Below are 26,110 nucleotides of genomic sequence, written 5' to 3'. Positions count from 1 at the left end.
GTTTTGTCCGTGTCCTATCAATGTAGGCCCTGGTCAATATAAACACCCTGTTTTGTCCGTGTCCTATCAATGTAGGCCCTGGTCAATATAAACACCCTGTTTTGTCAGTGTCCTAACAATGTAGGCCCTGGTCAATATAAACACCCTGTTTTGTCATTATCCTAACAATGTAGGCCCTGGTCAATATAAACACCCTGTTTTGTCAGTGTCCTAACAATGTAGCCTCTGGTCAATATAAACACCCTGTTTTGTCAGTGTCCTAACAATGTAGGCCCTGGTCAATATAAACACCCTGTTTTGTCCGTGTCCTATCAATGTAGGCCCTGGTCAATATAAACACCCTGTTTTGTCAGTGTCCTAACAATGTAGGCCCTGGTCAATATAAACACCCTGTTTTGTCTGTGTCCTAACAATGTAGGCCCTGGTCAATATAAACACCCTGTTTTGTCAGTGTCCTAACAATGTAGGCCCTGGTCAATATAAACACCCTGTTTTGTCTGTGTCCTAACAATGTAGGCCCTGGTCAATATAAACACCCTGTTTTGTCTGTGTCCTAACAATGTAGGCCCTGGTCAATATAAACACCCTGTTTTGTCAGTGTCCTAACAATGTAGGCCCTGGTCAATATAAACACCCTGTTTTGTCTGTGTCCTAACAATGTAGGCCCTGGTCAATATAAACACCCTGTTTTGTCTGTGTCCTAACAATGTAGGCCCTGGTCAATATAAACACCCTGTTTTGTCCGTGTCCTATCAATGTAGCCTCTGGTCAATATAAACACCCTGTTTTGTCAGTGTCCTATCAATGTAGGCCCTGGTCAATATAAACACCCTGTTTTGTCTGTGTCCTATCAATGTAGGCCCTGGTCAATATAAACACCCTGTTTTGTCAGTGTCCTAACAATGTAGGCCCTGGTCAATATAAACACCCTGTTTTGTCTGTGTCCTATCAATGTAGGCCCTGGTCAATATAAACACCCTGTTTTGTCAGTGTCCTAACAATGTTGGCCCTGGTCAATATAAACACCCTGTTTTGTCTGTGTCCTATCAATGTAGGCTCTGGTCAATATAAACACCCTGTTTTGTCAGTGTCCTAACAATGTTGGCCCTGGTCAATATAAACACCCTGTTTTGTCAGTGTCCTAACAATGTAGGCCCTGGTCAATATAAACACCCTGTTTTGTCAGTGTCCTAACAATGTAGGCCCTGGTCAATATAAACACCCTGTTTTGTCAGTGTCCTAACAATGTAGGCCCTGGTCAATATAAACACCCTGTTTTGTCTGTGTCCTAACAATGTAGGCCCTGGTCAATATAAACACCCTGTTTTGTCAGTGTCCTAACAATGTAGGCCCTGGTCAATATAAACACCCTGTTTTGTCAGTGTCCTATCAATGTTGGCCCGGGTCAATATAAACACCCTGTTTTGTCAGTGTCCTAACAATGTAGGCCCTGGTCAATATAAACACCCTGTTTTGTCTGTGTCCTATCAATGTAGGCCCTGGTCAATATAAACACCCTGTTTTGTCAGTGTCCTAACAATGTAGGCCCTGGTCAATATAAACACCCTGTTTTGTCAGTGTCCTAACAATGTAGGCCCTGGTCAATATAAACACCCTGTTTTGTCAGTGTCCTAACAATGTAGGCCCTGGTCAATATAAACACCCTGTTTTGTCAGTGTCCTAACAATATAGGCCCTGGTCAATATAAACACCCTGTTTTGTCCGTGTCCTATCAATGCTGGCCCTGGTCAATATAAACACCCTGTTTTGTCAGTGTCCTAACAATGTAGGCCCTTGTCAATATAAACACCCTGTTTTGTCCGTGTCCTATCAATGTACATGTAGGCCCTGGTCAATATAAACACCCTGTTTTGTCAGTGTCCTAATTATAACAATGTAGGCCCTGGTCAATATAAACACCCTGTTTTGTCAGTGTCCTAACAATGTAGGCCCTGGTCAATATAAACACCCTGTTTTGTCAGTGTCCTATCAATGTAGGCCCTGGTCAATATAAACACCCTGTTTTGTCAGTGTCCTAACAATGTAGGCCCTGGTCAATATAAACACCCTGTTTTGTCAGTGTCCTAACAATGTAGGCCCTGGTCAATATAAACACCCTGTTTTGTCAGTGTCCTATCAATGTAGGCCCTGGTCAATATAAACACCCTGTTTTGTCCGTGTCCTAATAATGTAGGCCCTGGTCAATATAAACACCCTGTTTTGTCAGTGTCCTAACAATGTTGGCCCTGGTCAATATAAACACCCTGTTTTGTCAGTGTCCTAACAATGTAGGCCCTGGTCAATATAAACACCCTGTTTTGTCAGTGTCCTATCAATGTAGGCTCTGGTCAATATAAACACCCTGTTTTTTCCGTGTCCTATCAATGTAGGCCCTGGTCAATATAAACACCCTGTTTTGTCCGTGTCCTATCAATGTACATGTAGGCCCTGGTCAATATAAACACCCTGTTTTGTCAGTGTCCTAACAATGTAGGCCCTGGTCAATATAAACACCCTGTTTTGTCAGTGTCCTATCAATGTAGGCCCTGGTCAATATAAACACCCTGTTTTGTCTGTGTCCTAACAATGTAGGCCCTGGTCAATATAAACACCCTGTTTTGTCAGTGTCCTAACAATGTAGGCCCTGGTCAATATAAACACCCTGTTTTGTCAGTGTCCTAACAATGTTGGCCCTGGTCAATATAAACACCCTGTTTTGTCAGTGTCCTAACAATGTTGGCCCTGGTCAATATAAACACCCTGTTTTGTCAGTGTCCTATCAATGTAGGCCCTGGTCAATATAAACACCCTGTTTTGTCCGTGTCCTAACAATGTTGGCCCTGGTCAATATAAACACCCTGTTTTGTCCTCCCATGTATGAAATGTCTGTCTGTAGTTATTGGCACGTTATTCTCGGCGCTTCTGCTTGATGTTACGGCTGTGGTTGTTAATCCTGATATTAAGTGGCGTTTTAGTCTTTCTGACATACAGCCTTTGGCACTTAGCAAAAGTGATCGGGTATACATAGGAGTCAATGAGTTATTGACGAAAACCCTACATGTTTTATTCAGGGATTTGTACACTCTAGACCGAAGGATGCAACGGAGTCATCATAATTCTTCAGTCAAATATAGTTAGCATGTATACGTAATTAGTGATTGAGATCTATGATGTAATTACAGCAATTATTGAAATGTAAATGAGACAGTTAGGATGGTTATTATTTTCCCACAACAGGGGCTAGTTACCATGGCAACCAATATCTAACAGAGACAGCTACCTTAGTAACAAACAGGGACAGTTTCCATAGCTACCAATACACATCTGACAACAGGAGTTATTAACCAAATGGTAACAAATATCTATGATATAACAACAAATGTCTTGACAACAGGGACAGTTCCCAATGGGTAACCAGAAACCAACAGTAAGGAGTTACCAGCTAGGTAACCAATGTTTAGCAACAAGAAGTAGTTACCCATGTAACCTGAATCTGACAACAGGAACTAGTTGATATCATGGTTATACCAATATCTGACATAAAATAGTTTCCATGGTAATCAATATCACACATCGACAAGAACAGTTACCATGGAAACAAATTTTTACTAAGTTGCGATCATTATACTATTACAAGTGGGTCAGTTATCTTGGCATGCAATTACATTTTGAAAATTGATATTCCCAAAAGTTCTTGAGACAGATCATCCTGATTTTTACATTTCACGGTTTTCTTATGATAGATCATCAGATTTGACATTTGAAATTTCTTAACATGTAATCCAAGACATATATATGTGAGGCTATTCCATGGGAGTGCTGGCTTCCTGTGTGGTACAGACAAAATATCTCTGAAATTCTTTATTATTTTTTTAGTTTTAATTCCGATCGAAATTCCAAGCAGAATCTTAGTGTAAACATCTCCTTTCACACTTCCTAGTCTGTATATCTACAATATCTTTATGTTTAACTGAGCATTCCTCTACCATTACTTTATCTCGCACCTGTTGTCTAACACATCACTCCAATGTCTAGCCGGGTTCTCAGACCATCTAACTGTTATTTAAATTTTGTCTGTATCCCTTATGATAATCAGAGTTCATCATGTGAAGTCACAAAACATTTGAACAACTTGAACATGGGTCGGCATTCAGCCAAAGTTTTATACAAGTCAGTACAGTGAGACGTGGATAAAAAATAAACTGTGGATTGTCTACATATCCAATACTCTTCATCAGACTCCGTAATCAGTAAGGATAAGGTTTAAATTGGAAGGAATTTCACATGTAAATAACATGAGAAAAGGGAAAAGATCCATTTTTAATATAATGATAACGTCAAACTGGAAAGTGGAATCCATGCATGCAATCACTGTGCCGACATGTCAGAAGTAGAGGGCAATGAAAAAAGATATTATAAAATAGTGGTTTGACTTTGAAATAAAGCCAGTTTTTTACATACTGTAGATGAGCCAGATAGTCAGTTTATACACTGTATACTTATAAGACGTAATGGTCAATTTTTACGTACTACCGTACTTTGGGATATTTTGTCTTTTGTTGCTCAAAATGCATCAAATTTTGGCATTGACCATCATGTGTGTTAAATTTTGGCAATTACATGTTGATATATGTACTAGCTACCATATAGAAATATAATAGAATTATAATTATGTTACCATATAAGAACTAACCACCAAAAGGACTCTTTGTGAACTACAAGCATGGATTATCGTCCCAACACAATGACCTAGCAGATGCAAAACTATTAGAGGTATAGATGTACTATGAAGAATCAACCCAGGATGGCAGGGATCCATGCCACATGGGAAGTTATTTTAGGCCATATTAAGAGAGGTCCTTTCCTTCAACAGGCCTTGGACTGAGAAAACATTGAACTTAATAGCAAGATATTTAAGCAATTGTACCTTAGCCTAAATCTACTTTGATATTTTATAGCATTCAATTTTAATAATATTATATACACTGTATATAGAGCTTTTGTTAATTACCGAACTGGTAATTATTTATGACTTGCAAGTCAACATCAATCACTTATCACCTTTTATAGCTATATCTCTCGTGTTAGAATAGAGTTATCTATCTTTAATTCAATTATGACGTCATAATACTATCCATTATGATGACGTCACAATACTGACTATTGTTAATGCTGTCACAATTTCTACCTTTATTAATGATGTCATAGATAACAATGTATATGGGCCCACATGTTTAGTACTTTAGGGGTAGAAATACCCTACAACTTTGTCCTGAAGAAGCCCATTGTATGGGCGAAACCGGTAGACCAAATAAATATCCAAGAACCATCAAATCCTGTTGCTTGTTGCGATTGAATTCTAACGATATATTGATATGTATACGTAATTGATGTTTGCTCATTAGGCTCCAAAAGTCTACATATTGATTTCTGATTCCAGAGTAAAGCGTCTCACTAACCCTAATGCAGCTGTAATGTATAGTAGTTATGAAGTCGGGACAGCTAATACAACAATGAAAACAATGTGAATGAATTTTATGACACATTTAAATGTAAACATACCTTTATTGAGGCGTTTTTTTCAAAAAACAATATTCCAACACACATCAACACAGATCGCGGAAGCTAGTAATGGGTATGTAGTAAATGAACGGAAAGACAGTTGCTATAATCCGGATATTGTTCCGATGATATTTTTCGTGAAATTTTGGCTTGTTTTTACATACTGTATAAGTCAGATAGTCAAGTTTTTATGTACTAGTATATAAGGACAGTCCTAGAAGGTCTAGTCCTAGAAGGGTCAGTCCTAGAAGGACAGTCCTAGAAGGTCTAGTCCTAGAAGGACAGTCCTAGAAGGTCTAGTCCTAGAAGGTCTAGTCCTAGAAGGGTCAGTCCTAGAAGGGTCAGTCCTAGAAGGTCTAGTCCTAGAAGGGTCAGTCCTAGAAGGTCTAGTCCTAGAAGGGTCAGTCCTAGAAGGGTCAGTCCTAGAAGGTCTAGTCCTAGAAGGTCTAGTCCTAGAAGGTCTAGTCCTAGAAGGGTCAGTCCTAGAAGGTCTAGTCCTAGAAGGGTCAGTCCTAGAAGGGTCAGTCCTAGAAGGGTCAGTCCTAGAAGGTCTAGTCCTAGAAGGGTCAGTCCTAGAAGGTCTAGTCCTAGAAGGTCTAGTCCTAGAAGTGTCAGTCCTAGAAGGGTCAGTCCTAGAAGGTCTAGTCCGAGAAGGTCTAGTCCTAGAAGGTCTAGTCCTAGAAGTGTCAGTCCTAGAAGGGTCAGTCCTAGAAGGTCTAGTCCGAGAAGGGTCAGTCCTAGAAGGGTCAGTCCTAGAAGGTCTAGTCCTAGAAGGGTCAGTATTAGAAGGGTCAGTCCTAGAAGGTCTAGTCCTAGAAGGTCTAGTCCTAGAAGGGTCAGTCCTAGAAGGGTCAGTCCTAGAAGGTCTAGTCCTAGAAGGGTCAGTCCTAGAAGGGTCAGTCCTAGAAGGTCTAGTCCTAGAAGGTCTAGTCCTAGAAGTGTCAGTCCTAGAAGGGTCAGTCCTAGAAGGTCTAGTCCTAGAAGGTCTAGTCCTAGAAGGTCTAGTCCTAGACGGGTCAGTCCTAGAAGGGTCAGTCCTAGAAGGGTCAGTCCTAGAAGGTCTAGTCCTAGAAGGTCTAGTCCTAGAAGGTCTAGTCCTAGAAGGTCTAGTCCTAGAAGGTCTAGTCCTAGAAGGGTCAGTCCTAGAAGGTCTAGTCCTAGAAGGTCTAGTCCTAGAAGGGTCAGTCCTAGAAGGGTCAGTCCTAGAAGGACAGTCCTAGAATGGCAAAACTCTTCAATTTTCATAATGTAGTGTATAATGTACAAACAACTTTGAACGTCATATGTCGAGGTGTTATTGATAAGTAAGTCACAATCATTCAGTATACCCCCTTCAACTTGACGTCATTTAACACAAATATCTTTTTATTCTTTTGTACATTTTTGCCCTCATTTTTATCAATTTTGATTAAGAATTACAGATTGCTTTTGCCCTCCTTTTTGATCAAATTCAAGTAAGAGTTACATATTGTTTTTGCACAATGGAAATTGTTGATAAAATTGAACCCATTGTTGATTAAATTGAACCCATGACAGTAAGGAAAGATATTTTATATATTATTCAATGACTACTGTGTAGTGTGTGTAGTTGTCAATTTCTCGGATCTAATATTTTGCGGTTGTCACAGTCAGACCTAGTTTACAGGTGCTAAAGCTACATCTAATGATGGTTAATATGTACATACATGTATCAAAATTATGATTCCCCCAGGAATTTTACCAACTATAGATCTAGAGTCCTGGATTAAACAATGTGTTTTGACTTATACAAACAAATAATAGTGTCAGTTTAATATGTTTATATAACATTTGTGTAAAACATTTATTCTAGTACATGTAGATATAATCAGTGAATTTACTATAACCTTCAGGTATATATTGGTACGTAGAACCTAAGATCCACAGCTATATACAATGTGTACCTTAACTGCAGACAATGGAAACTCTCTTGAGGACAAAAACTAGTTATTTATTCAAATAATGTATCAATGTCTCCAGCATTATAGCTAAAGGTCTATGTCCCAACTTTATACATATATTCTGTCTGTTGTAGGTATATATCTCAGTGATAGATGTTAGTTCAGCTGATGGAGTGAGTACAGACTTCCAATAATCTTCAGTAGAATGTCTCCACATTCATTCATGAATGTCAACTGTACACACATACATACACTACTACAGACACAGAAAGGTTCAGAACCGCCCACCTCCTACACCGCCCACATCCTACAACCACCCACATCCTACAACCGTCCACCTCCTACACCGCCCACATCCTACGACCACCCACATCCTACAACCATCCTCATCCTACAACCACCCACATCCTACAACCACCCACATCCTACAATCACCCACATCCTACAACCACCCACATCCTACAACCACCCACATCCTACAATCACCCACATCCTACAACCACCCACATCCTACAACCACCCACATCCTACAACCACCCACCTCCTACACCACCCACATCCTACAATCACCCACCTCCTACAACCACCCACATCCTACAACCACCCACCTCCTACAACCATCCACATCCTACGACCATCCACATCCTACGACCACCCACATCCTACAACCATCCACATCCTACAACCACCCACATCCTACAACCACCCACATCCTACAATCACCCTCATCCTACAAATGCCCACATCCTACAATTGCCCACATCCTACAATCACCCTCATCCTACAACCACCCACATCCTACAATCACCCTCATCCTACAAATGTCCACATCCTACAATCACCCTCATCCTACAACCACCCACATCCTACAATCACCCACATCCTAATCACCCACATCCTACAACCACCCACATCCTACAATCACCCTCATCCTACCAATGCCCACATCCTACAATTGCCCACATCCTATAACCACCCACATCCTACAATTGCCCTCATCCTACAATCCCACTCATCCTACGAACGCCCACATCCTACAACTGCACACATCCTACAACTGCCCACCTCCTACAGCAACCCACATCCTACAACTAAACCTGCCCACTGCCCATATCCTACAACAAAACCTGCCCACTGCCCACATCCTACAACTAAACCTGCCCACTGCCCACATCCTACAACTAAAGCTGCCCACTGCCCACATCCTACAACTAAACCTGCCCACTGCCCACTGCCCACATCCTACAACCAAAACTTACCTCATCTATAAGCCAGACCATGGACAAATCAGGGCATCTAGCTATATATATATAGTAGACTGTTGAAAGTATGTTTTTCACTCCAAAATTAGATTGAACCCTTGAGATAGAAGGACTATTACACAATATCTGTAGGGGAGCTGATCAGGGTTCATTACATTATTAAAAATAAATGAACTCTACAGTATACCAAATATATCACTTCATTTTTTGGATACATTTTTTATTTTTCAAAATTAAAAAAACTTATTCTATGTATAAGTTAATTGACTACAAGAACCTCCAGCAATATTTGTTTTTATAAATATTTGTATATACATGGAATTCCCTTAGGAGAACTTTGTGGCTCATCCATCAACAAAAGACCTAATTAACTGATCTACATCAGATTCTCATTTAATTAAATTTTCACCAGTTCAATTTCAGCATTGCCTGTACATTCGAGGTGATCTCTTACAGAGTACCTTTACTGAATACCAATATTTTCTGAAAGCCACATGAATATCTTTAGGGCTGAAATCTTCCTAATGAGCTGGTACACATTGGGGTAAATACAAATGTACATCACATGATACATGTAATCCACATACTGGAACATGCAGTATCCCAAAACTGACAAAAACTAAGATAATGTATCTTTGATATTAACATTTATTTAAGGCAACCCAAGATTGTGATCCATAAAATACATTTCTAATATATATATAAGCAGTAACTTAACTCCCCCCCAAGAAGTTGATTTTTTAATTTGAATAAAAACTGTCGAATATTTTCTGAAAAGCCAAGAAGACAAGACAAGTAGATCCTGAAAATACAAGGTAGCTGTCTCCGACAACATCCAAATTAAGGAAGTAGTACAGCTGTCTGTCACAGTATTACCACTACATAGACTGTAAACATGTTTACATCATCATCAGTCAGGCTATGTGATAGACAAACCTGCCAGGCTTCACCAGGGCATGGAACCATGCCATGATCTTGTAAGTGAGATACATAGCCACAAACACAACAGGCAATATTACAAAACACTTGTCTGTTTACAAATTAATACAAAGGGTTCATTGTCTTATACTCCGCAAACAAACACAACAGGCAATATTACAAAGCACTTGTCTGTTTACAAATTAATACAAAGGGTTCATTGTCTTATAACTATACTCATCACACAAACACAGTCAACTTTATATACTCACACACAAACACCATCAACTTTATATACTCACACACAAACACCATCAACTTTATATACTCACACACAAACACCATCAACGGGAGAGACGCACACACAAACACCACAACAGGAGAGACGCACACACAAACACAGGCAACGGGAGAGACGCACACACAAACACCAGCAACGGGAGAGACGCACACACAAACACCAGCAACGGGAGAGACGCACACACAAACACCAGCAACAGGAGAGACGCACACACAAACACCAGCAACGGGAGAGACGCACACACAAACACCAGCAACGGGGAGACACACAAACACCAACGGGAGAGACGCACACACACCAGCAACGGGAGACGCACAGGAACACCAGCAACGGAGAGACGCACACACAAGCACAAGCAACGGAGAGAGCACACAAAACCACGAACAGGGAGACGCACCACAAAACACCAGCAACGGAGAGACGCAACACAAAACCAGAAACGGGAGAGACCACACACAAAAACCAACAACGGGAGTAGCGCACACAAACACCAGCAACAGGAGAACGCACACACAACACCCAAAAACTGGAGAGACAACACCCACAACCACAAAAACTGAGAGACCAACACACAACAAGAAACTGGAGAGAACACACAAAACACACTTTATAACGCAAACACAAAACACAGTAACGGGGAGACTCACAACACAAACACACAGCAACTTAGTATGACGCACACACAAAAACAACAACTTATTAATTACACACAATCACCATCAACAATTATATACTCACAAACACCATCCACTTTATATACTCACACACAACACCATCAACTTTATATACACACAACACCATCAACTTTGATATACTCCACACACAAACACCATCACTTATATACTCACACACAAACACCATCAACTTTATATACTCACACACAAACACCATCAACTTTATATACTCACACACAAACACCATCAACTTTATATACTCACACACAAACACCATCAACTGTATATACTCACACACAAACACCATCAACTGTATATACTCACACACAAACACAGTCAACTTTATATACTCACACACAAACACCATCTACTTTATATACTCACACACACACACACCATCAACTTTATATACTCACACACAAACACCATCAACTTTATATACTGACAAACACATCAACTTTATATACTCACACACATACACCATCAACTTTATATACTCACACACAAACACCATCAACTTTATATACTCACACACAAACACCATCAACTTTATATACTCACACACAAACACCATCAACTTTATATACTCACACACAAACACATCAACTTGATATACTCACACACAAACACATCAACTTTATATACTCACAAACAAACCCCATCAACTTTATATACACACACACAAACACCATCAACATTATGTACTCACACACAAACACCATCAACATTATATACTCACACACAAACACCATCAACATTATATACTCACACACAAACACCATCAACTTTATATACTCACACAAACACCATCAACTTTATATACTCACACACAAACACCATCAACTTTATATACTCACACACAAACACCATCAACTTTATATACTCACACAAACACCAACTTTATATACTCACACACAAACACCATCAACATTATATACTCACACACATACACCATCAACTTTATATACTCACACAAACACCAACTTTATATACTCACACACAAACACCATCAACATTATATACTCACACACAAACACCATCAACTTTATATACTCACACACAAACACCATCAACTTTATATACTCACACAAACACCATCAACTTTATATACTCACACACAAACAGTCAACTTTATATACTCACACACAAACACCATCAACTTTATATACTCACACAAACACCAACTTTATATACTCACACACAAACACCATCAACTTTATATACTCACACACAAACACCAACAACTTTATATTCGTGTCACCAATTAGTTGACAATACATGTACATGACAGTTACATGACATTAAGGAACAGTTAAGCTGCAAAAAGGCTCCCCAAATTGTAAATTTCACAGGGTATTTTGATTTAAACATATTTTATTTGCCAATTCATATATGGGATCTGACACAAGTAAAAATTTATAATCCATCTTCTCAGGTAAATTTCAACCAACCAAACCAATTGTCACATACTGCATGGCATTCGGGTATAATTAACCTGAGTAATGAGTCCTGAGAGGGTTGTAGCTGACTTTTAATACCAGCTATAACCAGTTGCTGAACTCAGTGAGACAACAACACACACCACAGTCTGTCAGATTGAGCTGTAGTGTATCCTACTTTCCAAACATGTAATGTCGCCATACATTATTCATAGCACAGCAACCAAATTCTCTATATATTGCTTTTATAAATTCTTTGGTTGGAATTCTAACCTTGATTATTTATAAGTAACTATAGCTAGATGTGACTGATGGATAGGTTCCGAGGTAAAAACACGTTGTCTGCCAAAAAATGTAACTCACCAACCTATAACTACTACAGAAGATCAATGACCGCAAAAGGCAGTGCTCTACATGCCGATCTTCGGTTCGTTGATGAGGAATACTTTCGTCCAATGAATAACAATCTGTCTAATCTATATATATAGCTACATGTTAATTGTTTTGTATTTCTTATTGCAAATTATGTTTATTATTATACAAAACAACTTTGTTCTATCCCTTATATTGCAACACCTGATACCTTAAGTATATTTACCCAGAATTAGGCCATAATACCCCATATGTACCTGGAATTAGGCCATAACACCCATATTAACCTGGAATTAGGCCATAATACCCCATATTGACCTGGAATTAGGCCATAATACCCCATATTAACCTGGAATTAGGCCATAATATCCTATATGTACCTGGAATTAGGCCATAACACCCATATTAACCTGGAATTAGGCCATAATACCCCATATTGACCTGGAATTAGGCCATAATACCCCATATTAACCTGGAATTAGGCCATAATATCCCATATGTACCTGGAATTAGGCCATAATACCCCATATTAACCAGGAATTAGGCCTAATACCCCATATTAACCCGGAATTAGGCCATAATACCCATATGTACCTGGAATTAGGCCATAATACCCCATATTAACCTGGAATTAGGCCATAATACCCCCATATTAACCAGGAATTAGGCCTAATACCCCATTTTTACCAGGAATTAGGCCTTAATACCCCGTATTAACCTTGAATTAGGCCATAATACCCCATATTAACCAGGAATTAGGCCATAATACCCCATATTGACCTGGAATTAGGCCATAATACCCCATATGTACCTGGAATTATAGGCCATAATACCCCATATTAACCTGGAATTAGGCCATAATACCCCATATGTACCTGGAATTAGGCCATAATACCCCATATTAACCTGGAATTAGGCCATAATACCCCATATTAACCTGGAATTAGGCCATAATACCTCATATTAACCTGGAATTAGGCCATAATACCCCATATTAACCTGGAATTAGGCCATAATATCCCATATTAACCAGGAATTAGGCCATAATACTAGTGATTATCGGATCGCATCAGATAGGACAACCGATGTAGTCAACCGATTAATAATCGGTTAAATCACAAGTGTTTTGTTTCAGTTATTAATCATCATTTTGTTATGTAATGTGTATCAATAATTATCTTTTGTAAGTGTAATTATTCCTATTTCTTAGTTGATGGTGCACATGAATGTATGATTGAATGATTAAGAAAGTTACAACTGTACTTTTGGTCAACAGCTATGACTTAAAAAATAGATATTAATGATCCAAGAAGAATGAAGTCCAGTAAAAGTATCTGGATTTCACAGATTTGTTTATAAAACATGAAATTGTCCATGATTATATACTTTTGTTAATAAAGTGACATTTTCATTTTCTACATGGTCTTTGTAACTTTTGTTCGTTGAATTCTAGATGCAAAAGTAGTAGAATACAATATGAGCAGGTACACATATAAAATCAAGAATTACAAAAGAGCAATGATGCGATGCCATAGAGCTTATATCCCATTGAATATGCATTGATGGATATTGCCATTATTTGCATTGGATATTTACATTGTAATTGTACCAGACTACCAGTGTTTTTTTTTTTTTTTTTTTTTTTTATTAATCATGCATGAAAATGCAATTATTAGCGCTTTTAATTTGTCTACCAATGGCCAAATAGTTGGGACTTCCAAAACTGACGAAGAAAGTTTCAGAAACCTATTTATGAGAAAAAATATTATAACTAGCAAAGTTTTATTCAACAGATTAAGTAACAACTAATTAACAAATCCACTTTCTTTGATTTAACAAAAATATAAATTGGAAACATAACTTAATATAACAGTTCAGTGAATAAATGTTAATTTCAAATATTGTGGTAAACCATAAATTTATCTATTAATATTACAGTATGCAATTACAAAATATAAATAAAAATGTGCTTCTTTTGTAGAATGTAGATTGCAATTGTGTATTGCCTATTGTGAGATTATATAAGTATGCAGGGATTGAGCAATGTGGCTGGACTGTTTCCCTTATACCTAGCAGAAACATACCTCATTACTCAGCTAATATATATAAAATATGCTAAAACTTATCATTAAGAAACCAAATGATTCCTCCAGGGCTACTTATTATCGAAAATAATAAACAGATGGAGTCATTTTATAAGTCTTTCACTATATAATACTATCAAATACCGAAATGTAGCTACTTGTATTTTTGTAACATTTCTTACAAAGGCGGCAAACAGCGACCGTCATGTCAAGGTTTTTTCTAGAAGGACCCCATTCTTTTTTTTATTTTGCGGAATGCATATATATTCCATACTTTTGACTTTGCCTTTCCAACCCCGGGTGGTCGAATTATAAGCTCTGTATCAGTATCCGTTGTAGTGGCAATTGCAACGGAGACGTCGACGACGAGGCAGCCGTCCGCCATCTTTATTCTAAGGTTATAACATTAGAGTGACTTCCCTTGATTCGGGCGCATTCGATGATCGATTCTTGAAAAACGGAAATCGATGGTCGAAATCGAAGGTGCATTCGATTCGTCAACCGATTATAATCGATGATCGGCGCACCACTACATAATACCCCATATTAACCTGGAATTAGGCCATAATACCCCATATTGACCAGGAATTAGGCCATAATACCCCATATTGACCTGGAATTAGGTCATAATACCCAATATTAACATGGAATTAGGCCATAATATCCCATATTAACCTGGAATTAGGCCATAATACCCCAAATTGACCTGAAATTAGGCCATAATACCCCATATTGACCTGGAATTAGGCCATAATACCCCATATTGACCAGGAATTAGGCCATAATACCCCATATTAACCTGGATTTAGGCCATAATACCCCATATGTACCTGGAATTAGGCCATAATACCCCATATTAACCTGGAATTAGGCCATAATACCCCATATTGACCTGGAATTAGGCCATAATACCCCATATTAACCTGGAATTAGGCCATAATACCCCATATGTACCTGGAATTAGGCCATAATACCCCATATGTACCTGGAATTAGGCCATAATACCCCATATGTACCTGGAATTAGGCCATAATACCCCATATTAACCAGGAATTAGGTCATAATACCCCATATTAACCTGGAATTAGGCCATAATACCCCATATTAACCTGGAATTAGGCCATAATACCCCAAATTAACCTGGAATTATATAAGGCCATAATACCCCATATTAACCTGGAATTAGGCCATAATACCCCAAATTAACCTGGAATTAGGCCATAATACCCCAAATTAACCTGGAATTAGGCCATAAGATCCCATATTAACCTGAAATTAGGCCATAATACCCCGTATTAACCTTGAATTAGGTCATAATACCCCATATTAACCTGGAATTAGGCCATCATACCCCATATTAACCTGGAATTAGGCCATAATACCACATATGTACCAAGAACTAATTAGGTCAGTGGATGTACATGTATTTCCCCTGGATACAAGACACCTCATGATCACCTGAATGAACAAACAGACATATATGGATGGATAAACATGGACAGACAGACAGACATATTGATGGATAAACAGACACATCGATGGACAGGCATGGATGGACAAACAGACATGGATGGATGGATAGACATGCAGACATGGATGGATGGATAGACAGACATGGATGGACAGATGATAAAACAATCACTTAAGTGTCCTTCCATTATCTTGGTAGCACATGTACAGATTTCAAAAAATACATTTTATTTCAATGTAGTAAATTTCAAATTCATAGATGTAACATTATACCGAAAATCTCTTGAGATTAGGAACAAACAAAATATTCCGACAATTTTAATTCCATGTTCAGGTAACCAAAGTGATGATTAACGACATATGTATGTGTTTAAGTATGATGAGGTGATGATCATAGAGAAGCAAATACGGGAAATGACCGGGAAATGACCGGAGGGCACTCGGAGGTGTACATTACTACAAACACATCAACCAGACTAATAAATTTTAAAACCTATCTGCAGGCGTTTAGTTATTAATTGAAACATGATGTTACACACTTCATCTAGACACAAGTCCCCTCAAACAACTGCTGCATGATCATAAACCATCATAAACCAATAATACATACTGATCGATTCTCACCTACAAAATAGATCACCATGGTCCATTGGCTATGGTGTGCTAGGTACATTTAAAAGATTAAAACATTGCACATGTCATTGTCAGTAACCCACAGTCCTGACCCTCATGGACAGGGTCGGTAGGATAATTGGTACAAATCTTGTTTGTGCTGTACATAGTCAAACCAAAATGTTCAAGAAGCTTATATGAGGTGGCCTTCTGATTGGTCAAAATTCCGGAATCAATATTTTTCACGAAAAGTGTACCAATCAACCCACAGTCTCTGTCCATGTCAGTGCATATATGTCGTCTATATATATATAGATACCAATGAAATAACGTAAAATCGACATCAAATCGGAATTTTGCACAACATATACCCATCCATGTACGGTATATGTCTCAAGATTGTCAATACTGCAGTTTGTTTATATCTTTAATATGAAGGAAGTGGAGTAAGTCAATATTTCCAAGGCACAATTTGATCAGCTTATCTAATTTACCAAACCAATCAGATTGAGCCTTATAATTACAAATAATATGGTTTGGAAATAAACAGTTTTGCAACTGTTGTAAAATATTAACCTTTTTAGTTTTATAGTTTTATATCAGAGATCAAACCAAAAATTCTGCGGAAATACATTTCATCATCACTACTGTGACAAACCAAATCCTAAAAGGCTAAAACAATTCAAAATTCAGAAAGATAATTATCTTCGCTTCAGTCGAATCCATCAAAGATTTATACTATGTGGTAGTCTTAGTGTAGTATAAACACATTGCTAGAAGGTATTGGACAAAATCATCAATATATGGTGGAATTCATCTAAAAACCACACACAAAATCATTACAGAACTCTCACATGAATTGATGCGGTAACTGTCAGGGTTCACTCTCACACGAATTCATACAGTAACTGTCAGGGTTCACTCTCACACGAATTCATACAGTAACTGTCAGGGTTCACTCTCACACGAATTCACAAGGAAACTGTTGAGTTCACTCTCACACGAATTCATACATTAACTGTCATGGTTCACTCTCACATGAATTCATACAGTAACTGTCAGGGTTCATTCTCACACGAATTCATACAGTAACTGTCAGGGTTCACTCTCACACAAATTCATACGGTAACTGTCAGGGTTCATTCTCACATGAATTCATATGGTAACTGTCAGGGTTCACTTTCACACAAATTCATACGGTAACTGTCAGGGTTCACTCTCACATGAATTCATACAATAACTGTCAGGTTTCACATGAATTCACACGGTAACTCAGGGTTCACTCTCACACAAATTCATACAGTAACTGTCAGGGTTCATTCTCACATGAATTCATACAGTAACTGTCAGGGTTCACTCACACACAAATTAATACAATAACTGTCAGGGTTCACTCTCACACTAATTCATACGGTAACTGTCAGGGTTCACTCTCACACTAATTCATACGGTAACTGTCAGGGTTCACTCTCACACGAATTCATACAGTAACTGTCAGGGTTCACTCTCACACGAATTCATACAGTAATTGTCAGGGTTCATTCTCACACGAATTTATGGTTACTGTCAGGGTTCACTCTCACATGAATTCATACAGTAACTGTCGAGTTCCCTCTCACAAAAATTAATATGGTAACTGTCAGGGTTCACTCTCACACGAATTCATACAGTAACTGTCGAGTTCCCTCTCACACAAATTAATATGGTAACTGTCAGGGTTCACTCTCACACAAATTCATACAATAACTGTCAGGGTTCACATGAATTCACACGGTAACTGTCAGGGTTCACTCTCACACGAATTCATACAGTAACTGTCAGGGTTCATTCTCACACGAATTCATACGGTAACTGTCAGGGTTCACTCTCACACGAATTCATACAGTAACTGTCAGGGTTCACTCTCACACGAATTCATACAGTAACTGTCAGGGTTCACTCTCACACGAATTCATACGGTAACTGTCAGGGTTTACTCTCACATGAATTCATACTGTAACTGTTAGGGTTCACTCTCACACGAATTCATACAGTAACTGTCAGGGTTCACTCTCACACGAATTCATACGGTAACCGTCAGGGTTCACTCTCACACGAATTCATACAGTAACTGTCAGGGTTCATTCTCACACAAATTGATAATTGTCAGGGTTCATTCTTACATGAATTTATGGTAACTGCCAGGGTTCACTCTTACATGAATTCATGTTAACTGTCAGGGTTCACTCTCACAAGAATTCATACAGTAACTGTCGAGTTCCCTCTCACACAAATTCATATGGTAACTGTCAGGGTTCACTCTCACACGAATTCATACAGTAACTGTCATGGTTCACTCTCACACGAATTCATACGGTAACTGTCAGGGTTCACTCTCACGAATTCATACGGTAACTGTCAGGGTTCACTTTCACGAATTCATACAGTAACTGTCAGGGTTCATTCTCACATGAATTTATGGTAACTGTCAGGGTTCACTCTCACATGAATTCATGTTAACTGTCAGGGTTCACATGAATTCACACGATAACTGTCAGGGTTCACTCTCACACGAATTCATACAGTAACTGTCAGGGTTCACTCTCACACAAATTCATACAGTAACTATCGAGTTCCCTCTCACACAAATTCATATGGTAACTCATGGTTCACTCTCACACGAATTCACATGGTAATGTCAGGGTTCACTCTCACACGAATTAACATGGTAACTGTCAGGGTTCACTCTCATACAAATTCATACGGTAACTGTCAGGGTTCACTCTCACACGAATTCATACAGTAACTGTCAGGGGTCATTCTCACACAAATTAACATGGTAACTGTCAGGGTTCACTCTCATACAAATTCATACGGTAACTGTCAGGGTTCACTCTCACATGAATTCATACAGTAACTGTCAGGGGTCATTCTCACACGAATTTATGGTAACTGTCAGGGTTCACTCTCACATGAATTCATATGTTAACTGTCAGGGTTCACTCTCACACGAATTCATACGGTAACTGTTCAGTTCACTTTCACACAAATTCATACGGTAACTGTCAGGGTTCATTCTCACACGAATTCATACAGTAACTGTCAGGGTTCATTCTCACACAAATTCACACAGTAACTGTCAGGGTTCATTCTCAGACGAATTCATACGGTAACTGTCAGGGTTCACTCTCACACAAATTCATACGGTAACTGTTGAGTTCACTCTCACACAAATTCATACGGTAACTATCAGGGTTCACTCTCACACGAATTTATACGGTAACTGTCAGGGTTCACTCTCACACGAATTCATACAGTAATTGTCAGGGTTCACTCTCACATAAATTCATACGATAATTGTCAGGGTTCACTCTCACACGAATTCATACGGTAACTGTCAGGGTTCACTCTCACACGAATTCATATGTTAACTGTCAGGGTTCACTCTCACACAAATTCATACGGTAACTGTCAGGGTTCACTCTCACACAAATTCATACGGTAACTGTCAGGGTTCACTCTCACACAAATTCATACGGTAACTGTCAGGGTTCACTCTCACACGAATTCATACGGTAACTGTCAGGGTTCACTCTCACACGAATTCATACAGTAACTGTCAGGGTTCACTCTCACACGAATTCATACGGTAACTGTCAGGGTTCACTCTCACATGAATTCATACGGTAACTGTCAGGGTTCACTCTCACACGAGTTCATACGGTAACGGTCAGGGTTTACTCTCACATGAATTCATACGGTAACTGTCAGGGTTCACTCTCACATAAATTCATATGTTAACTGTCAGGGTTCATTCTCACACAAATTCATACAGTAACTGTCAGGGGTCATTCTCACACAAATTAACATGGTAACTGTCAGGGTTCACTCTCATACAAATTCATACGGTAACTGTCAGGGTTCACTCTCACACAAATTCATACGGTAACTGTCAGGGTTCATTCTCACATGAATTCATATGGTAACTGTCAGGGTTCACTTTCACACAAATTCATACGGTAACTGTCAGGGTTCACTCTCACATGAATTCATACAATAACTGTCAGGTTTCACATGAATTCACACGGTAACTCAGGGTTCACTCTCACACAAATTCATACAGTAACTGTCAGGGTTCATTCTCACATGAATTCATACAGTAACTGTCAGGGTTCACTCACACACAAATTAATACAATAACTGTCAGGGTTCACTCTCACACTAATTCATACGGTAACTGTCAGGGTTCACTCTCACACGAATTCATACGGTAACTGTCAGGGTTCACTCTCACACGAATTCATACAGTAACTGTCAGGGTTCACTCTCACACGAATTCATACAGTAATTGTCAGGGTTCATTCTCACACGAATTTATGGTTACTGTCAGGGTTCACTCTCACATGAATTCATACAGTAACTGTCGAGTTCCCTCTCACAAAAATTAATATGGTAACTGTCAGGGTTCACTCTCACACGAATTCATACAGTAACTGTCGAGTTCCCTCTCACACAAATTAATATGGTAACTGTCAGGGTTCACTCTCACACAAATTCATACAATAACTGTCAGGGTTCACATGAATTCACACGGTAACTGTCAGGGTTCACTCTCACACGAATTCATACAGTAACTGTCAGGGTCCACTCTCACACGAATTCACACAGTAACTGTCAGGGTCCACTCTAACAGGAATTCATACAGTAACTGTCAGGGTTCACTCTCACACGAATTCATACAGTAACTGTCAGGGTTCACTCTCACACGAATTCATACGGTAACTGTCAGGGTTTACTCTCACATGAATTCATACTGTAACTGTTAGGGTTCACTCTCACACGAATTCATACAGTAACTGTCAGGGTTCACTCTCACACGAATTCATACGGTAACCGTCAGGGTTCACTCTCACACGAATTCATACAGTAACTGTCAGGGTTCATTCTCACACAAATTGATAATTGTCAGGGTTCATTCTTACATGAATTTATGGTAACTGCCAGGGTTCACTCTTACATGAATTCATGTTAACTGTCAGGGTTCACTCTCACAAGAATTCATACAGTAACTGTCGAGTTCCCTCTCACACAAATTCATATGGTAACTGTCAGGGTTCACTCTCACACGAATTCATACAGTAACTGTCATGGTTCACTCTCACACGAATTCATACGGTAACTGTCAGGGTTCACTCTCACGAATTCATACGGTAACTGTCAGGGTTCACTTTCACGAATTCATACAGTAACTGTCAGGGTTCATTCTCACATGAATTTATGGTAACTGTCAGGGTTCACTCTCACATGAATTCATGTTAACTGTCAGGGTTCACATGAATTCACACGATAACTGTCAGGGTTCACTCTCACACGAATTCATACAGTAACTGTCAGGGTTCACTCTCACACAAATTCATACAGTAACTATCGAGTTCCCTCTCACACAAATTCATATGGTAACTCATGGTTCACTCTCACACGAATTCACATGGTAATGTCAGGGTTCACTCTCACACGAATTAACATGGTAACTGTCAGGGTTCACTCTCATACAAATTCATACGGTAACTGTCAGGGTTCACTCTCACACGAATTCATACAGTAACTGTCAGGGGTCATTCTCACACAAATTAACATGGTAACTGTCAGGGTTCACTCTCATACAAATTCATACGGTAACTGTCAGGGTTCACTCTCACATGAATTCATACAGTAACTGTCAGGGGTCATTCTCACACGAATTTATGGTAACTGTCAGGGTTCACTCTCACATGAATTCATATGTTAACTGTCAGGGTTCACTCTCACACGAATTCATACGGTAACTGTTCAGTTCACTTTCACACAAATTCATACGGTAACTGTCAGGGTTCATTCTCACACGAATTCATACAGTAACTGTCAGGGTTCATTCTCACACAAATTCACACAGTAACTGTCAGGGTTCATTCTCAGACGAATTCATACGGTAACTGTCAGGGTTCACTCTCACACAAATTCATACGGTAACTGTTGAGTTCACTCTCACACAAATTCATACGGTAACTATCAGGGTTCACTCTCACACGAATTTATACGGTAACTGTCAGGGTTCACTCTCACACGAATTCATACAGTAATTGTCAGGGTTCACTCTCACATAAATTCATACGATAATTGTCAGGGTTCACTCTCACACGAATTCATACGGTAACTGTCAGGGTTCACTCTCACACGAATTCATATGTTAACTGTCAGGGTTCACTCTCACACAAATTCATACGGTAACTGTCAGGGTTCACTCTCACACAAATTCATACGGTAACTGTCAGGGTTCACTCTCACACAAATTCATACGGTAACTGTCAGGGTTCACTCTCACACGAATTCATACGGTAACTGTCAGGGTTCACTCTCACACGAATTCATACAGTAACTGTCAGGGTTCACTCTCACACGAATTCATACGGTAACTGTCAGGGTTCACTCTCACATGAATTCATACGGTAACTGTCAGGGTTCACTCTCACACGAGTTCATACGGTAACGGTCAGGGTTTACTCTCACATGAATTCATACGGTAACTGTCAGGGTTCACTCTCACATAAATTCATATGTTAACTGTCAGGGTTCATTCTCACACAAATTCATACAGTAACTGTCAGGGGTCATTCTCACACAAATTAACATGGTAACTGTCAGGGTTCACTCTCATACAAATTCATACGGTAACTGTCAGGGTTCACTCTCACATGAATTCATACAGTAACTGTCAGGGGTCATTCTCACACGAATTTATGGTAACTGTCAGGGTTCACTCTCACATGAATTCATATGTTAACTGTCAGGGTTCACTCTCACACGAATTCATACGGTAACTGTTCAGTTCACTTTCACACAAATTCATACGGTAACTGTCAGGGTTCATTCTCACACGAATTCATACAGTAACTGTCAGGGTTCATTCTCACACAAATTCACACAGTAACTGTCAGGGTTCATTCTCAGACGAATTCATACGGTAACTGTCAGGGTTCACTCTCACACAAATTCATACGGTAACTGTTGAGTTCACTCTCACACAAATTCATACGGTAACTATCAGGGTTCACTCTCACACAAATTTATACGGTAACTGTCAGGGTTCACTCTCACACGAATTCATACAGTAATTGTCAGGGTTCACTCTCACATAAATTCATACGATAATTGTCAGGGTTCACTCTCACATGAATTCATACGGTAACTGTCAGGGTTCACTCTCACACGAATTCATATGTTAACTGTCAGGGTTCACTCTCACACAAATTCATACGGTAACTGTCAGGGTTCACTCTCACACAAATTCATACGGTAACTGTCAGGGTTCACTCTCACACAAATTCATACGGTAACTGTCAGGGTTCACTCTCACACGAATTCATACAGTAACTGTCAGGGTTCACTCTCACACGAATTCATACAGTAACTGTCAGGGTTCACTCTCACACGAATTCATACGGTAACTGTCAGGGTTCACTCTCACAGGAATTCATACGGTAACTGTCAGGGTTCACTCTCACACGAGTTCATACGGTAACGGTCAGGGTTCACTCTCACATGAATTCATACGGTAACTGTCAGGGTTCACTCTCACATAAATTCATATGTTAACTGTCAGGATTCACTCTCACAGGAATTCACACGGTAACTGTCAGGGTTCACTCTCACACAAATTCATACAGTACCTGTCAGGATTCACTCTCACATGAATTCATACGTTAACTGTCAGGGTTCACTCTCACACAAATTCATACCATAACTGTCAGGGTTCACTCTCGCAATTCATACCATAACTGTCAGGGTTCACTCTCACACAAATTCATACCATAACTGTCAGGGTTCACTCTCACACGAATTCATACAGTAACTGTCCGGATTCACTCTCACACGAGTTCATACGGTAACGGTCAGGGTTCACTCTCACATGAATTCATACGGTAACTGTCAGGGTTCACTCTCACACAAATTCATACCATAACTGTCAGCGTTCACTCTCACACAAATTCATATGGTAACACATGGTAACTGTTTGGGTTCATTCTCACACAAATTCATATGGTATTAAATGTCATGTTGGCAGTAAATTAGTAACTAACTGAAAATATCACTTTAAAAGCAGAACGGAAGCACTCAAGGGGGGTTTTAATTACTTTGGGAGGAATCTGGAACATCCGGAAAATAACCCATAAGGTCAGATACTATACAGGTGCCACCACTATCTGATACTGCTCATCAGGTAATTAAGCTTCAAATGGAATGTGTTTATTGCGTCATTACTTTGAACTTGCGGACACGCTTATTTGTAAATAACTGAAAAAAAAAAAGTCCTGTCCGTAAATCGCATCACACATCCATCCTTGAAACAACCCCTGTACATTTTTTTGTCACGACACATACTAAATTTGCTGAGATTCCTGATAATTACAGGATTAGCGATCAGGTGTCCAAGTTTTACATTTGTGATGTGTTATTATGAAGTCTATTACTTTGATGATGTTATAATTTGGTTTATGACACCATATTGTCATAATGAGAAATAGTAAAAAAAAAAATAATTATCTAAAAATCAGTAAATGAACAGCTGTGCATCTTCTCATATTCATATGATAGAATAATTCATGTCTTTAAATTTGGTGATAATGGCTTTTTCTCACCCTTAAATTCTGATATAGTGACATATGTTTTGGTTAATATAACATTCTCTGGGTTACTAAACATCCATGTCAACCTCATCTGAGATGATAATTAGGTTGTTATCACCATTAACAGGTATAAATCAAGTAAATTAATAATTAATAAACGATAATTGTACTCACCACCACCACAATGTACTGTGAAGGTATTGATGTCGACATGTCGAATCTGTCCACAGGTCTTGTTTTTACCTTAGCTAACGACCTTTTTATCCTGTTATGGAATTCCTCCTTCCATCCATTCCTCACTTTTATCGGTGGAACATTTTGGTTATTTCCGATTTTTAGCCAATTGAAGGGTGATACACGTGTTTTGCCGACACCTTGCGACAATATCGACAGACCGGTAGGGTCATATCCATCATTCGAAATCTGTTGTCTGAGTATGTATAATACATCGGAACTAATACCTGCGCCATTTTCCGAACCTGTGAAGACAAAATATCCGTACATAATTACATCATCGGGAACATTAAAATATAGTTGACATGTTTTGCAAAATTGACACGAAACAAAATCTGAATAGATTCTTACCTGCGTATGTGCTACATAGCATCGACACGAAAACAACAACAAATGATTGTTGTTTAATTAGGAGAGGGCCCATCGGCACGGCCAGGCGCTGTAACTCCACAGCCGGCTCAGTCGACAGTGTGTATTCTAAAACATGACAGACTCCAGTGCAAACATATATCACTACGCGTAAACATATAGTTCTATACGTGACAGAGAGTTTGTTGACAAATAATACACAGCATGCGTCTGTCAGTCTAGTTATGAACGCTTTGTGTTTGATAAATTGTC

The 26,110-nt window shown here is 39.0% G+C and overlaps 1 protein-coding gene across 1 annotated transcript in view; it reads right to left on the bottom strand.

The window, feature by feature from the left end:
* Nucleotides 1-26,110, bottom strand: part of LOC117336840 (tyrosine-protein phosphatase non-receptor type 5-like) — an 86,145-nt gene extending 60,035 nt beyond the window's left edge. Inside the window, exons 1-2 of the mRNA XM_033897497.1 lie at nucleotides 25,841-26,110; nucleotides 25,430-25,734 (exon numbers count right to left, since the gene is read on the bottom strand). Of these exons, the coding sequence (XP_033753388.1) occupies nucleotides 25,430-25,734; nucleotides 25,841-25,913 (378 nt within the window). The 5' untranslated portion in view covers nucleotides 25,914-26,110. The remainder of the gene's footprint in view (nucleotides 1-25,429; nucleotides 25,735-25,840) is intronic.

This window comes from Pecten maximus, chromosome 10 (assembly GCF_902652985.1).
Source record: "Pecten maximus chromosome 10, xPecMax1.1, whole genome shotgun sequence".
Taxonomy (NCBI): domain Eukaryota; kingdom Metazoa; phylum Mollusca; class Bivalvia; order Pectinida; family Pectinidae; genus Pecten; species Pecten maximus.
Note: the sequence above shows the minus strand (reverse complement) of the source record. Positions and strands in the feature narration are given on the sequence as shown.